This window comes from Macaca nemestrina, chromosome X (genome assembly GCF_043159975.1).
Source record: "Macaca nemestrina isolate mMacNem1 chromosome X, mMacNem.hap1, whole genome shotgun sequence".
Taxonomy (NCBI): domain Eukaryota; kingdom Metazoa; phylum Chordata; class Mammalia; order Primates; family Cercopithecidae; genus Macaca; species Macaca nemestrina.
The window spans coordinates 115522656-115537684 of record NC_092145.1 but is presented as its reverse complement, the minus strand read 5'-3'; the positions used below and the strand labels follow the sequence as shown (position 1 = coordinate 115537684).

General features: G+C 37.9%; 1 protein-coding gene across 19 annotated transcripts in view; it reads left to right on the top strand.

Moving 5' to 3' along the window:
- The window catches only part of LOC105463462 (lysine demethylase 6A), a 235697-nt gene that overhangs the window by 75751 nt on the left and 144917 nt on the right, over nucleotides 1–15029 (top strand). For all 19 annotated transcript variants that reach the window (XR_003013918.2, XM_011710615.2, XM_071088327.1 and 16 more), the window contains exon 3: nucleotides 10497–10605. Coding sequence is in view for 18 of the 19 variants with exons in the window: in XM_011710615.2 (XP_011708917.1) it covers nucleotides 10497–10605 (109 nt within the window). In the remaining variant the exon portion in view is untranslated. The remainder of the gene's footprint in view (nucleotides 1–10496; nucleotides 10606–15029) is intronic.

Below are 15029 nucleotides of genomic sequence, written 5' to 3'. Positions count from 1 at the left end.
GTTTCTCTCCAAATAATCTGATCAGTCTTTTATTCTTTAATTCATAGTACCCTCCCTTCCCCCTTTTTCCTTTTTCTCCTTTTTTTTCCCTTTTTGCCTTTGTTAGATGCCCAGGCACGCCACAGCACCAGGCGTTATCAGTACCAGCTCACATTCCTTTCCTTATTCGGAAAGAGGACTTTCTAGCTCATTACAGACACCCCTTCCCCTTTCCTCTCCACTTTCTTTTACGTGCCCACCTTATCTAAAAAAATTCAAATGTTTAGCTAACTGGGATTAGTTTAGATTGTACGATCTGACCCCGGCCAGTGAGGAAAGGGTACAGGGGCAGGACTTGCATCAGGAATAAAGACTCTCTTGCCCCTTTGTTCAGGTGTGCTCTCATGGCGACTGGCCAGGGAGGCACCCCTCTGTGCAGAAGTAAAATTGCTTTGCTAAGAATCCTTTGTTCGAGTGTTCAATTTCCTTAGGATTTTGAGCGTTATTCCTAACATTTGCCAAAAATATTAAAGAGAGAAAAATCAACAACACAAGGTAAACTAAGGAGTTGTCATTCCGAAGCTGCAAAAAAGTAGGATAAAGCTGTTTATCATTTTCCAGATACATACCACACTTAGTCTGAACTGGTATATTATTTTATACATATACATATGTATATCTGTAGTAGTGTTTTATTTTTCTGTCACAGGTGTCTTTCGAATATGGGAACTTAGTTTTTTTTTGGTTGGGTTACTTTTGGATGTGTTTATGTCTGGTTTTTAAAAATTTTTTGTAATAGTGATTATTGCTTTTTATAATGATTTAAAATAAAGAGGGGTGAGAACTGAGGCTAAGTCTTGGAATGGTTTCTGAGACCTGAGAGTTGAAATTTTATGTGTTGCTTTTCTGCTTGGTGTGGGGTTGGTGGGGAGGAGGAGCTAGTGTGTAGGACAGAAAGCTGATTATGGAGAGGGTCGTTTTTGCACTTGACTTTAGGTCCCTGGGCATGACCTGAGTCAACTACCTTACTGCTCAGAGGCTGTGAAGCCATACTGTTTGAATCCAGCCTTTGCTAATTTGTAGCTTTGTGACCATGAACACAGGATTTACTTACGCCTCAGTTTTCCTGTCAGTGAAGTAGGGATAATTACTGTAATAGGCCCCATTTCATAGTGATTGTGAGGATTAAAGAATAAGTATATGTAAGTTGCTTAGAATAGTGCTCGGTACATATCAAGAGCTCAAATATTAGCTATCAGCACTTTACTAAATTGTCTAGTTTGATTTCAGTAGTGTAATTCTTTGAGAGTATTTTGCGATAGCAAAGTGTTTTAAATAGTTTATTTGAAAAAGAATGATTCTTCAGGTGCCAGTGATGGTTTCTTGAATGTGGAATGATGCTTGTTTACTCATTAGCATTCACCACATCCCATGAATGCAGAGGAAGTAGGTCCAAAGAGACTGAAAAATCTAGGATTGAGACTGGCATCTGTAACTTTTATTCTACCGACTCTTTTTTTTCTGAGACGGAGTTTCACTCTCATTGCCCAGGCTGGAGTGCAGTGGCGTGATCTCTGCTCACTGCAACCTCCGCCTCCCAGGTTCAAGCGAGTCTCCTGCCTCAGCCTCCTGAGTAGCTGGAATTACAGGTGCCCGCCACCACGCCCAGCTAATGTTTTGTATTTTTAGTAGAGGCAGGTTTTCATCACGTTGGCCTGGTTGGTCTCACCTCAGTCTCCCAAAGTGCTGGGATTATAGGCGCGAGCCACCACGCCTGGCCCCTCTACTGACTCTTTTGACAAAAGATGTGTATTAATTGAAAGTAGGAAAGAGAGAGACAGCGTAGAGTGACAAATGTATAAGTTCCTTTATCATCTCTAAAATGTTAGATATGGATGACGATTAACTGGTTTTCTTTTTTTCTTCCCTCCATCCTTTTTGTGTGTGTTAATGATTATTTCATTAGGCAGTTGTTTTGTTGTTGTTGTTGGTTTTGTTTTGAGACAGGGTCTCACTCTGTTACCCAGGCTGCAGTGGCATGATCACAGCTCACCGCAGCCACCACCTCCTGGGCTCAAGTGATCCTACCACTTCAGCCTCCTGAGTAGCTGGGACCACAGATGTGTACCATCATGCCAGCATAATTTTTAAAAATGTTTTTGTAGAGATGGGAGTCTCCCTATGTTGCCCAGGCTGGTCTCCAGTAATCCCCCCACCTCAGCCTCCCAAAGTGCTGGGATTACAGGTGTGAGCTATTGCAGCCAGCTTTGTTTTTTTTTTTGTTTGTTTGTTTTTGTTCTTAAGCGAGGAAAGAGGGTTACACACACATCTGTCTCTTAAAGAATTCTCAACAGTCAGTCAGTTCTGGGCTGCACTGGAACTCTACTGTTCCAGGAACATGGGCTTCCATTTCCTACTCTGCCGTTCTCAGCTATGGCATCTACCTCTTAGTCCAGGAGAGTTACTGAAGTTCTTGCCATCTGGGTGATTCTACCCAAGTAGGCAGAGGAGGGGTTGAAGTGGAGCCTGTCTTTCCCTTATATTCCATTGGTCAGAATTTAATCACCAAGCCACACCTGCAAGAATGACTGGGAATCTCAGCCTTCAGTCTGTGTAAAAATGTGCCTAATTAAATTTAGGGGTTCTATTAACAAAGGGGAGGAGAAAGGATATCTGAGACACCTAGAATCTGAAGCAAGTTACAAAACAGTGTTTATAAAAATATTAGTAAGGTAGGGAAAGTATATGTGCTTACATCTGCACGATATAATATCTTTTTTTTTTTTCTTTACAATATAATCTTGAATATGTTAGAAATTTTAAACATTTGTTGCTCCTGGGAAAGGGAACTGGGTGGCTGGGGTCAGGACTAGGAGAGAGACTTTTTGTTGTATGTGCCTTTTTGAAGTGGCGATAAATAAATTTTCAAAAATAGTAAATGAAATTAAAAAGTCTGCGTTTGATATATAAGTTCAGGAGTAGATATGTCATTAAGAATCAGTAATACTTTATGCCTGTAATCCCAGCACTTTGGGAGGCCAAGGCAGGTGGATCATTTGAGACCAGCCTGGCCAGCATGGTGAAACCCCGTCTCTACAAAAAGTACAAAAATTAGCCAGGCATAGTGGCGTGTGCCTGTAGTCCCAGCCACCTGAGGGGGTTGAAGTGGGAGGATCACCTAAGCCTGGGAGATCAAGGCTGCAGTGAGCTGTGATTGTGCCACTGCACTCCAGCCTGGGTGACAGAGTGAGACCTTGCCTTAAAAAAAAAAAAAAAAAAGAAAAAAAAACCCAACAACTTAAGATTATTTTAATTGTAACTCTTCTCTCACAAAAAAAAAAAAAAAAGTATAATGTGTTGACATTTCAAAAATGGTTTAGGTTCAGGTAGTTTCAATCCTTTTAAATTCCTAAGCATATTTATGGTGTTTTAAAAGCAGCCAGGCAAAGGCATTGCCCAATACCTACAAACAGGAAGAATTTCCTTCTGATTTACGACACATCTTTCTGGAAAGGATATCAAGTTTAATGATGCATACACTTTTAGGGATTTGTTGGGAACAGGTCAGAAGAATAGTAATATTATACATTAGATATTATGTCTCTTTATACATAATGTAGAGTAAGAAAACACTCTAATAACTAAGCGGGTGGTGGTGATGGTACTGGTGCAGTAGAGAAACACCTTTTCTTGATATTGTCTGGATTGCTGCAACAAATTCTTTTACTGATCTGTGTCAGAGGGAGCAGGGGTGATCTGCTGTAGTTACATAGTTTGCCACCTCTTTAGGATGTCTGAATAACAAGCTGTTAAAAATGTAGGAAGTTAGTGGGATGAGAGTTTGATGTGGGGTTGGAGTAGAGTGGGCTTTGTGTTGGGGAACAGGGAAAGAAAAAATATGGATGTGTAGGCTGGGACTGGAGCCAAGTACTCACTGTTATAGGCAGTAGGAAATAATTGGAAGTTTAAAAGCTGGGAAGCATGACAATAAATAGCATTGCTGTAAGAGTGGGTTTTGTTTGTTTAGGGTATGAGTTGGGCTGTAGAAACAGACCAGTAAAGGAGCAACAAGTGGCAGTAATGGTGTAGTACGGGCATTCATTGGAATTTGGGGAAATAATAGGTAAAAAGAAAAAGGGGAATGGTTATGGGAGAAGTGTTAGGGAAGACTTAGCAGTAATCAATTAGATGTGTAGGCATAAAGAAGTGATTTGACTAGGTGCTGTTAATGAAAAGGAAACTTAAAGAGAGAATTTTTGAACAGTGCAAGAAACTTAATTTTTATTTGGCAAATTTAAGATGATGTTGGGATGTCCAAGTGGAAAAAGTCTGGTATGTTGTTTAGAGTTAAAAGATTTCTTCTTCCATGTCTTTCTTCTTATTCCCTTCCCCGCCACCCCCTTCTCTTGTGTAAACAGAAGTTTATAGGGCACAAAGGTGACTCTTGGGAAAGTATCTTTAGTTAAGGACCAAGATAGTAAGGTGGAGCCAAGGAATAAAGAGGAGCGAGGAAGGCAGATGGGTTAGAAAAGAGGATTGAGGAGAAAAAAATGATATAGAGGAAAATAAAGGAGACAGGAACCAGTTTGCCTTCACTTTGGATACCTAGCAGCCAATAAAAGTGACCAGGATGGAGTAGGTTCTCATTGATGAGTGACTGGTATAATACTAAGTGTTTTAAATTATTCACAGGTATTATCTAGTTTAGTACCTTAAAAAAAAAAAAAAACAAAAAAAAACTAGTGCAAAATATACATAACATGCAATTTGCCATTGTAAGTAACCTTTTCAAATGTACTGTTCAGTAGTGTTAGTCTCCGGAACTCTTTTCATCTTGTAAAACTGAAACTATACCCATTAAACAACTGGTAATATTTCAGTGATTTTAATAAAAATGTTTGAAATATTTATTCCCATTAGGTTAATATAGGGGTTTTTCTTTTTCCCTAAAATAGCCTTATTTTAAAGCTGTGTTGTCTTGAGTGGTCTTTTATTGAGAAAGTTGTAAGCTTCTAAAAACCATAATTCTTTTTTAATTTTTAATTTTCTTATTTTTTATTGTATAAATTCTACAGGGTTATACTTAGAATTATAGAGTCCAAGGATTAAAAAAAAATGCAAATCAGAATTGTATCCAAAATATGGTATCTCCTTTCTAACCCCCACTAAAATAGCTTAGTAATATATGCTTTAATTCTTTGCATTGATATGAGCCAGTGATGGCCCATTTAATTTTTGGTGTGTTTAATTTTTCCTACTTTCTGAATGAACTGAATTAAACTTGCTTATAAGTTATACTCATTCATTGGCACTACCCAGAGTTCAATTAATCTTCTCTTCTAAGTGACTGCTTTTTAAATATTTAAGTAAAGCTTCAATCCCGTTTGATTCTCCTCAGTTAAACTTAGTTAAGATAGTTTTCTTATGACAGTTTCTACATCCTTTATCAAACTTGTAGCCCTCTTTACGTTATCACCTGTTGAAATGTGGTATTCAGAACTGATAATGCTGGAGATCCGATCAGACTAGACCTTGGTGAGCTGATTATTCCTGTTGATGTGTATAATCTACTTTATTAATTTGGGCCATGAATACTTTTAAAATTTCCTTCTTTTTCCTTTTCCTTTTCCTCTTCCTTTTCCTTTTCCTTCGACAGGGTCTTGCTCTGTCGTCCAGGCTGGAATGTAGTGGTGCAATCATGGCTCACTGTAGCCTCAACTTCCCAGACCCAAGTCATCTTCCCGCCTGAAGCTTCCCACGTAGCTGGGATCATAGGCATGCACCACATCATGCCTGGCTAATTTTTTTAAATTTTTGTAGAGACGAGGCCTCGCTATGTTGCCCAGGCTGGTCTCAAACTCCTGGGCTCATGGACTCCTCCTGCCTTGTGCTGGGATTATAGGCGTGCTGGGATTATAGGCGTGAGCCATCATGCCTGACCAAATAACCATATTTCACGGATGATACATTGACCTGTTGTCTGCTTAAATCCCTTAATCTGTTTTAAGGAGTCTGCTGGTTGCTGGATGCTCAACCACTGTGTATGTGTATGGTTGGCTTTTAAAAATTATGGGCAGGGTCGGGCGTGGTGGCTCACACCTGTAATCCCACTACTTAAGGAGGCCAAGGTGGGCGGATCACCTGAGGTCAGGAGTTCAAGACCAGCCTGGCCAACATGGTGAAACCCCATCTCTAGTAAAAATACAAAAATTAGCCGGGCATGGTGGTGGGTGCCTATTATTCCAGCTACCTGGGAGGCTGAGGCAGGAGAATTGCTTGAACGCAGGAGGCTGAGGTTGCAGTGAGCTGAGACCACGCCATTGCATTCTAGCCTGGGCAACAAGAGTGAAACTCCATCCCCAAAAATTAAAAATTAAAATTATGGGCAGGACTGCATATTTGTTTTTATTATATTCAGCCTAAAAATTTCACTTCATTTAAAACCATTGGGGTATTAAAATCTATATTTTCTCTACCATTTGTAGTCACTCAGCTACTGTAGTTAATCTTTTACATTGGAAAAAAAAGTTTAAATGTTGCATATATTTAACAATTCTAAAATATTGACAGTGTCCTATTTTAGCAAGGCACTGACCAAGTTCATAAAAGATTAATACTGCACATTAAAAAAATTAAATTAGTTACATGTCTGTGTTCACAAGCTCAAAACTTCATCTGTCAAGGTTTAGAAATAACAGGGTAATGGTAACGTTACTTTTCTGGGATAGCTGGTTTTTAAAATAATAACAGTGCAGCAGATACCACGCACAAGTTATATTGAATGTTGTGGAATATGGCACTATGATGGAAATAAAAAACACACTCAAGCTTTCTATGTAGCTGGGAGGATCTTAGTTTATTTATTTACCTTTTCAGTGTTTTTTTTTTTTTTTTCCTAGTAAGGTGGTAAGGATTATGGATGTGCAATCTACCAGCGATAAACAATTAGAGGATGTAACAGTGATTTTTGTGGAGGGTATTGCTTTTATCCTCCTTGCTGCAATTTTATTATTTTTATAGGCTTTTCATTTATAAACATAAGAAATTTTGCTTTCCTAATATTTAGTATATGGATTGAATATTAAGTTGTTTTTAGGCTTTAAGAATTATCGAGGTCTATACTGTCCAGTATGGTAGCCATTAGCCACATGTTTATTTAAATTTAAATATTAAAATGAAACAATTTAAAAATTGACTTGTCCACTTGCCCTAACCATGTTTTAAAGTGCTCAGTAACCACATGTGTCTAGTGACTACTGTATTGGACAGCACAGATCATAGGGTATTTGTATCATTGCAGAAATTGCTCTGTTGATTGCTGATGCAACCACAAATGATTTTCTTTCAAATTTCTGACTATCCTTACACTAAAAGTATGGGATGAGTCCCAGGGGGAAAGTGTAATCATTCTTTAATGATTTTTTTTTTGTTTGTTTGTTTTGAGACTGAGTCTAGCTCTGTCGCCCATGGTTGGAGTGCAGTGGTGCGATCTCACCTCACTGCAACCTCTGCCTCCCAGGTTCAAGCAATTCTCTTGCCTCAGCCTCCTGAGTAGCTGGGACTACAGGCGCCCACCACCATGCCTGGCTTATTTTTTTGTGTTTTTAGTAGAGACAGGGTTTCACCGTGATAGCCAGGATGGTCTTGATCTCCTGACCTCGTGATCCGCCTGCCTCAGCCTCCCAAAGTGCTGGGATTACAGGCGTGAGCCACCGCGCCTGGTCCTTTTAATGATTTTTATAAGAATAGAAATAATATAGGTTAATTATGAAAAAATCTCAAAAATATAGAAAAGTAAAATGAACAAAATACAAGGAAGATTCTGTGTGGGACAACTATATAGACTTTTTTTTGCTGTGACACAGCCCTCAGGAGATCCTGAGAACATGTGTCCCTAGACTTTCTTTTTTTAGCACCTGTTTTATATTCCAGTCCTCCTTCTCTGCAGTTGTGTATGAAGATACTGTACAGGGATGATTTTACTTGTATACATTTAAAATTTAAAAAGCAAGAAATAAAAATAATCCTATTGACTGGAGATATTTTTGCTTTATGGAAGTTTATCTGAACATTGTTCTGAATCTAAACAGTAATTATATATCTTCTGTTATCGTTAGCCTTTTGGGTAAAAATATAAAAATTTCTGTGTTTTATTCTAGATTATTGTATGAGTTAGGAGTATTGGAAATTATCTCAAGTTGTTTATTTTCCTTTAAATGTTCTTTAAAAAGTGTGTTAGATATTTGGCTATATCTGATATTAGAATTACCTCAGATACTTCGAATAAATTCATAAAGTTTCACTATGAAGTGGTAATACAGAGTTCTTGGCAACTTTCTTCTGCCTTTTTGCTCATTTTCATCTCATTTGATGTTTGGCTCTGTCAGCATCGTTGACCACCAACGTTAGTTTGGTAGGTGCATGGCAGCTTTATGGGGAAATTAAGAATTTGTGATTAGCCTGAGTATATGAGTACCTGAATTTAAAATCAACCATTCTGGGTTTTACCTGATTTTATATTTCATGATGATCAGCATTATGTATAATATTAATTTTGGTGTGTTCCTTAGTTTTATGACAAGTAGAAGATAGGCAATTGATGATCAAGGCAGTGGCATGAAGGGTGATAAGAGGAAGTAAACAGTGTTGGCATCTTTTTTGTTTATATCATTAAAGAAAATTTGTGTTTATATCTTGAATCCTTTTTACCATGAAAATATAGTTGCTTATAAATTTAATGTTAATCAGCCATATGAAGCTCTCAGAGGAGTAGGAAAGGTTTATAAATAACCTAAGAGTTTTAAAAAATCATACGCTCACTATTATCATGAGAACTTTATTTACAATATTCTTATTCATTTAATGTAAAATTAAGAATTCCATTGTATCCCAGTAATGTTATGTATTTCTCTGATATTATAAAGCACTATAATAAATTGTATTTTTATACTCTAACCATCTGCTAGATAAGAATTATATATGACTTAAGTAAAAAGGATTTTGAAATTTCATACCTTCAGATTATAGTAATTTCTGAGACTTCAGTGTAGCGTTCAGACTTTTTTAATTATAGGGAAGCAGAAAGATTAGTTTTCAGTGATTATGATTTGGTACACATAGCTAAGAGTAGAATAGGAATTGAAGACAAGTTCTTTTATAAACCCTTAGGCTTTAAGGATAGTAGACTCAGCCTAGAATTCGCCTTGTTTAGAATGGATTATCCAAACTTGTTGAATATTTATTTATGTGCTTAGGATAGGTAAATGTTAGGATATAAATTTTTAAACTCTATATTAAAGGCTCTGTATTTTACAGGAGAGGAAAAATGAAGGCATTCGAAGTGAGTACTCTGTCCCACATCACATTTTCTTATCTCAACAAAGTTCTTGAAGTGGTAGTGAAAGTTTTTTATTGTGATAGAAGCTAACCAAGTTTCTTTATTTGTGTGCACCAAACTTGAAAGTGTTCCTGGGAGTATATCAGAGATTTGAGAATTGACACACATTCCTTACTTTAATGACTCTGGGACACATTATTAACAGAGCAATGTTATGGAGCACTGAATTGTTAATGGGAGAAATTTTGACAAAAGTATTGGGAACCTTGAGAGAATTAGAGCTTTGTTATTACCTGTGATGGTAAAGAAACAAGTACCTATTGTGTGCCGAACACTGAGATAAAGCCTTACCGAAGTTTTCTACTTTTAATCCTTTTATCAGCTCTTTGAGTGTTACTAAAATAGAGAGGATAAATTCCCCAGAATCTCCTGTAGCAAATGACAACTGGAATTTGTAGTCAGGCTCTACAACTGGGTTCTTTCCGTTGTTCATTTTCTCCTGCAGTTGTCCTGTGTTATAAAAACTAATTGATACTGTTAAAATAATGTTATTTTTTTCTTTGGGGGAGGAAATGTGAGAATGAGAGCATATGCTTGTATTGGAGTTAGGAAGTAAGATCAAAAATAGAGTTGGTGTGTTTGAAGTATATCATGTGGAGAAGACAATTGAAAGGCAGTATATGGTAGTTTAAAACTGGTAGACGTTCTGGCAAAAAGTCAGTAAAAGCAGTTCAGTGTAAATTTTAGGTATTTTTATTACTGTAGAGTTTCTATGAGATCTCACATAATTCAATAAAGTTCTTCCCACCTGTGGGAAAGATGTATATTATTTATATTTGAGAGCATTTTTGTTTATATCAACAGGGACCACAGTAATAATTTAGACTTTCAACTTATGAATAAAATTATCAAAGTGCTCCTACATTATCTTATTTGGCAAGTATTGTTTCCATGTATAAATGGGAAAAGTACTTATGCCATAACTAGTGGCTCTTTTAATAAATACTTAGGGAAGCTGTTCCTTCTATAGAATGCTGTATTGAATATGTCTAAGATAGAAGTGAAATTTTCAATATTGACTTCTTAGGTGATTGAATGGAGGCTATATGCATTATCTTGGGGAGGAAAGGTGTTTAGGGCTTTATTTTTTGCTTACATATTTGTATTTTTTTATTTCTAGGCTGTTCGCTGCTATGAATCTCTAATCTTAAAAGCTGAAGGAAAAGTGGAGTCTGATTTCTTTTGTCAGTTAGGTCACTTCAACCTCTTATTGGAAGATTATCCAAAAGGTAATTTTTTTCTTGTTCATTATTGTTTGATTTATACATGTGTTGGATTGTAATTATTTGTGCTTTATCAAGAGGACTTTCCTAAGAAATTGTAAGTTCATGAGCACACTAAACAATGAGAAAGAAAAGTAGAGTAGATGGAAATGGAAAAATGTCATATAACTCCATCTAAATCATCAATAAGTTGGCTATTCAGTAAAAGTGAAAACCACCTGCATGTGCAGTGCAGTTTTGTTCTGCCTTGTGAAAATCCTTGCCCTTGAAAGGCCTTGCCATAGTAGAAAGTGACCCAGTTTGATATAGACATTTGTACATTGATGGATACTTTGGAAAGGTAAGAAAAACTCAGCATTTTTCTTTATCCTATTTAAAACATTTCCATTTTAGCTAAAAAATACTTGAACGAAAATCTGATCGTTAACTAGCCATGTTATTGTAAACATAAGTAATACAGAGAGATGATCACAGATGAGCCTTGGATAAAACTAGCTTTTAAAATTTACTTGAAATGTTTTTCCTTTAAGAAACAAGTGAGTTAAATAACTGAAAGTAGTCAGCCCCCTAAGATTTGCCCTTTTTATGATACCAAGCTGCCAACTCAGACCATTACTCAGGAAGTTAAAAGCACCCCCAAACCCTGCCCTTCCAATACCAAAGATAAAATCCACATTAAAAGAAAATTATTATTATAGCCAAGAACATTTTAACCTTTTGATGATATTGAACATTTTGATGTGGAGTGGATGAATGTGTTACTCCTGTTTTCAACAAGTGTGTTTAGAGGGCAAAACACCTGGCAGATAGTTTCAGGGCTAAAGTGAAGGATTGTTAGTATTTCATATTGATGTTTTATTATGCGACTTTTATGTTAGGTCAAGTGAATGTTTTCCTAATGAAAATGCAATTTTAGTCTGAGACAGGCATATTCTGTGAGGTTTGAACTTAGGCTTTTTTCTCAGCTCAGCTCTGTTATATACAGCTGCATTACCTTTAAAAGATTATATATAAACATCGCTGAGTATCTGTTGTCTAATCTGTAAAAGGGGGACGAAGTGATGGATGACACCTCATGGATTTTCAGATTATGTGACACTGGTTAGTACTTAGCGAAATGGTTTCAGTCCAACAGGGTAATGGGTGTTAATAATTACTTAATACTCCGTTAGATATTTTATCTTTAATTAAAACTGGAAACTTACTTAAAGGAAACTATTGTACCAAAAAATAGATAGAGGCATACCTGGGAGATATTGCAGGTTTGGCTTCAGACCACTGCAATTTGTTGCGAATATTGTAATAAAACCAGTCAAACAAAATTTTTTTTGTTTCCTATTACATATAAAAGTTATGTTTGCACTGTAAGTGTGCAGTAGCATTATGTCTAAAAAATGTACATACTCTAGTTAAAAAATACTTCCTTGCTAAAAAGTGCTAACAATCAACTGAACTTTCAGCAAGTTGTAATCTTTTTGCTGATGGAGGGTCTTGCATCGTTGTTGATATCTGCTGAATGATCAGGGTGGTGGTTGCTGCAGGTTAGGGTGGCTGTGGCAGTTTGTTAAAATAAGAAAACATTGAACTTTGTTGCATCAGTGGACTCTTCCTTTTATGAAAGGTTTCTCTGTGGCATGTGATGCTGTTTGAAAGCATTTTACTCACAGTAGAGCTTCTTTCAAAACTGGCGTCAGTCCTCTCAAACCCTGCCACTGCTCTGTTAACTAAGTTTACATAGTATTCTAAATTCGTTGTTATCATTTCCACAATGTTCACAGCACCTTTATTAGGAGTAGATTCCATTTCAAGAAACTCCTTTTGGCCAGGCACAGTGGCTCATGCCTGTAATTCCAGCATTTTGGGAGGCCAAGGCAGGAGGATTACTTGAGCCCAGGAGTTCAAGACCAGCCTGGACAACATAGTGAGACCCCGTATCTTAAAAAAAAAAAAAATTAGCTGAGTATGATGGCATGCAACTACCCTGGAGGCTGAAGTGGGAGGAACACTTGAACCTGGGAGGTCGAGGCTATGGTGAGCTGGGATCATATCACTGCACTCCAGCCAGGGTGACAAGGTCCTCTCTCTCTCTCTTTCTCTCTCTCTCTCTCTGTCTTTCTCTTTTTTAAAGAAACTACTTTCTTTGCTCATCTATAAGAAGCAGTTTCTTATCCATTCAGGCTGCACTTCTAATTCTATTTCTTTTGCTGTTTTCCAGCACATCTGCAGTTACTTCCTCCATTGAAAGTCATCTATGGGGAGGGATGGGAATCAGCTTCTTCCAAACTCCTGTTAATGTCGGTATCTTGACCTCAAATGTTCTTTTTTTTTCTTTTCTTTTTTTTGAGACGGAGTTTCACTCTTCTTGCCCAGGCTGGAGTGCAATGGCGTGATCTCAGCTCACTGCAACCTCCGCCTCCTGGGTTCAAGCGATTCTCCTGCCTCAGCCTCCCAAGTAGCTGGGATTACAGGCATGCGCCACCACGCCCGGTTTATTTTTGTATTTTTAGTAGAGATGGGGCTTCACTATGTTGGCCAGGCTGGTCTTGAAATCCTGACCTCGTGATATGCCCACCTCTGCCTCCCAAAGTGCTGGGATTACAGGCGTGAGCCACTGCGCCCAGCCTTTTGACCTCAAATGTTCTTAATGGCATCAAGAATAATGAATCTTTTCCAGAAGGCTTTGAATTTACTCTACCTAGATCCATGAGATTAGTCACTATTTATGGCAGCTATACAGCCTTACAAAATGTATTACTTTAATAAGACTTGAGGCCGAGTGCGGTTGCTCACGCCTGTAATCCCAGCTCTTTGGGAGGCCTAGGTAGGTGGATTACCTGAGGTCAAGAGTCGAGACCCACCTGGCTAACATGGCGAAACCCTGTCTCTAATAAAAATACAAAAATTGGCCAGGTGCGGTGGCGCACGCCTGTAGTCCCAGCTACTCAGGAGGCTGAGGCAGGAGAATCGCTTGAACCCAGGAAGGGGAGGTTGCAGTGAACTGAGATCGCACCATTGCACTCCAGCCTGGGTGACAGAGTGAGACTCCGTTTCAAAAAATAAAGAAATTTAAAAAAAAAGACTTGAAAGTCAAAATTACTCCTTGATGTAGGCTGCAGAATGGATGTTGTGTTAGCAGGCATGAAAACAACATTAATCTGCTTGTACCTCTCCATCAGAGCTCTTGGGTAACTAGGTGCATTGTCAGTGAGCAATAATATTTTGAAAGGAATCCTTTTTTCTGAACAATAGTTCTCAATAATGGGCTGAAAATATTCAATCAACTGTGCTGTGAACAGATGTGCTGTCATTCAGACTTTGTTGTTCTATTTATAGAGCATAGACAGTAGATTTAGCATAATTCTTAAGGTCCCTAGGATTTTTTGAATGGTAAATGAGCAATTGCTTCAACTTAAAGGCGGCACCACCAGCATTAGTTCCTAACAACCACTGTGTTAGACTATGACTATAGCTTTATTTTTCATATATATATATATTTATATTTATTTTATTTTATTTTGAGACAGGGTCTTGCTTTGTCGCCCAGGCTGGAGTGCAGTGGCAGAAACATGGTTCACTGCAGCCCCAAACTCCTGGGCTCAAGTGATTCTCCTGCCTCAGCCTCCTGAGTAGCTGGAACTAGAGGTGTGCGCCACCACGCCTAGCTAATTTTTGTACTTTTTGTAGAGACAGAGATCTTGCTTTGTTGCCCAGGCTAGTCTTGAACTCCTGGGCTCCAGCAATCCTCCTGCCTCAGCCTCCCAAGTGTTGAGATTACAGGTGTGAGCCACCATGCGTGGCTACTTATAAAAATTTTGGTTATGAAGGTAATGAATCCAGGGAGATTCATCTTGGATATGTGTTTTCTTTTTTGGAAGGGAGGGCATGTGGCAACTAGACTGTGTTAGCAAACTAGCTGGTGAGAGTAATCTAGTAAGGTGAGAGAAGGATAATCTAAGGATTTAAGTCCTTGAAAACATGTGCTTCGTTTTGTGTTGTGTAGATGACCTGGACATTGATAGGTAGTCAACAGCTTGATTAATGTGTAGGAGAAAATGGGTGCAGGGGTATGCAAATGTATTCAATATATTTTAACATTTCAAGCTGGTGGTTTTCTGTTTCCTAGATGTGTTTTGGTATTTTTTAAAATCCTTTTTGAGGCTTTTTAAGGCATGTTTCCACTTAAAATGAATTCTTTATCTGTTTTCTTCATCGTCTTTCTGCAAGTCCAAAACTAGAATCGGTCTCTAATAGCCCTCTCCCTTCCTCTCCAACACATACTCATACCCTCAAGATTACCTGTTTATAGAGACATTTGTTACCTTTGGCTGCTTCCTCCTCCTCTCTTTGGAACTAGTACAGGATTAGAGAACTACTAACCCTGGGCAAATAGACATTTCTTTTTAGAGAACACGTTATAAACCATAACTTCC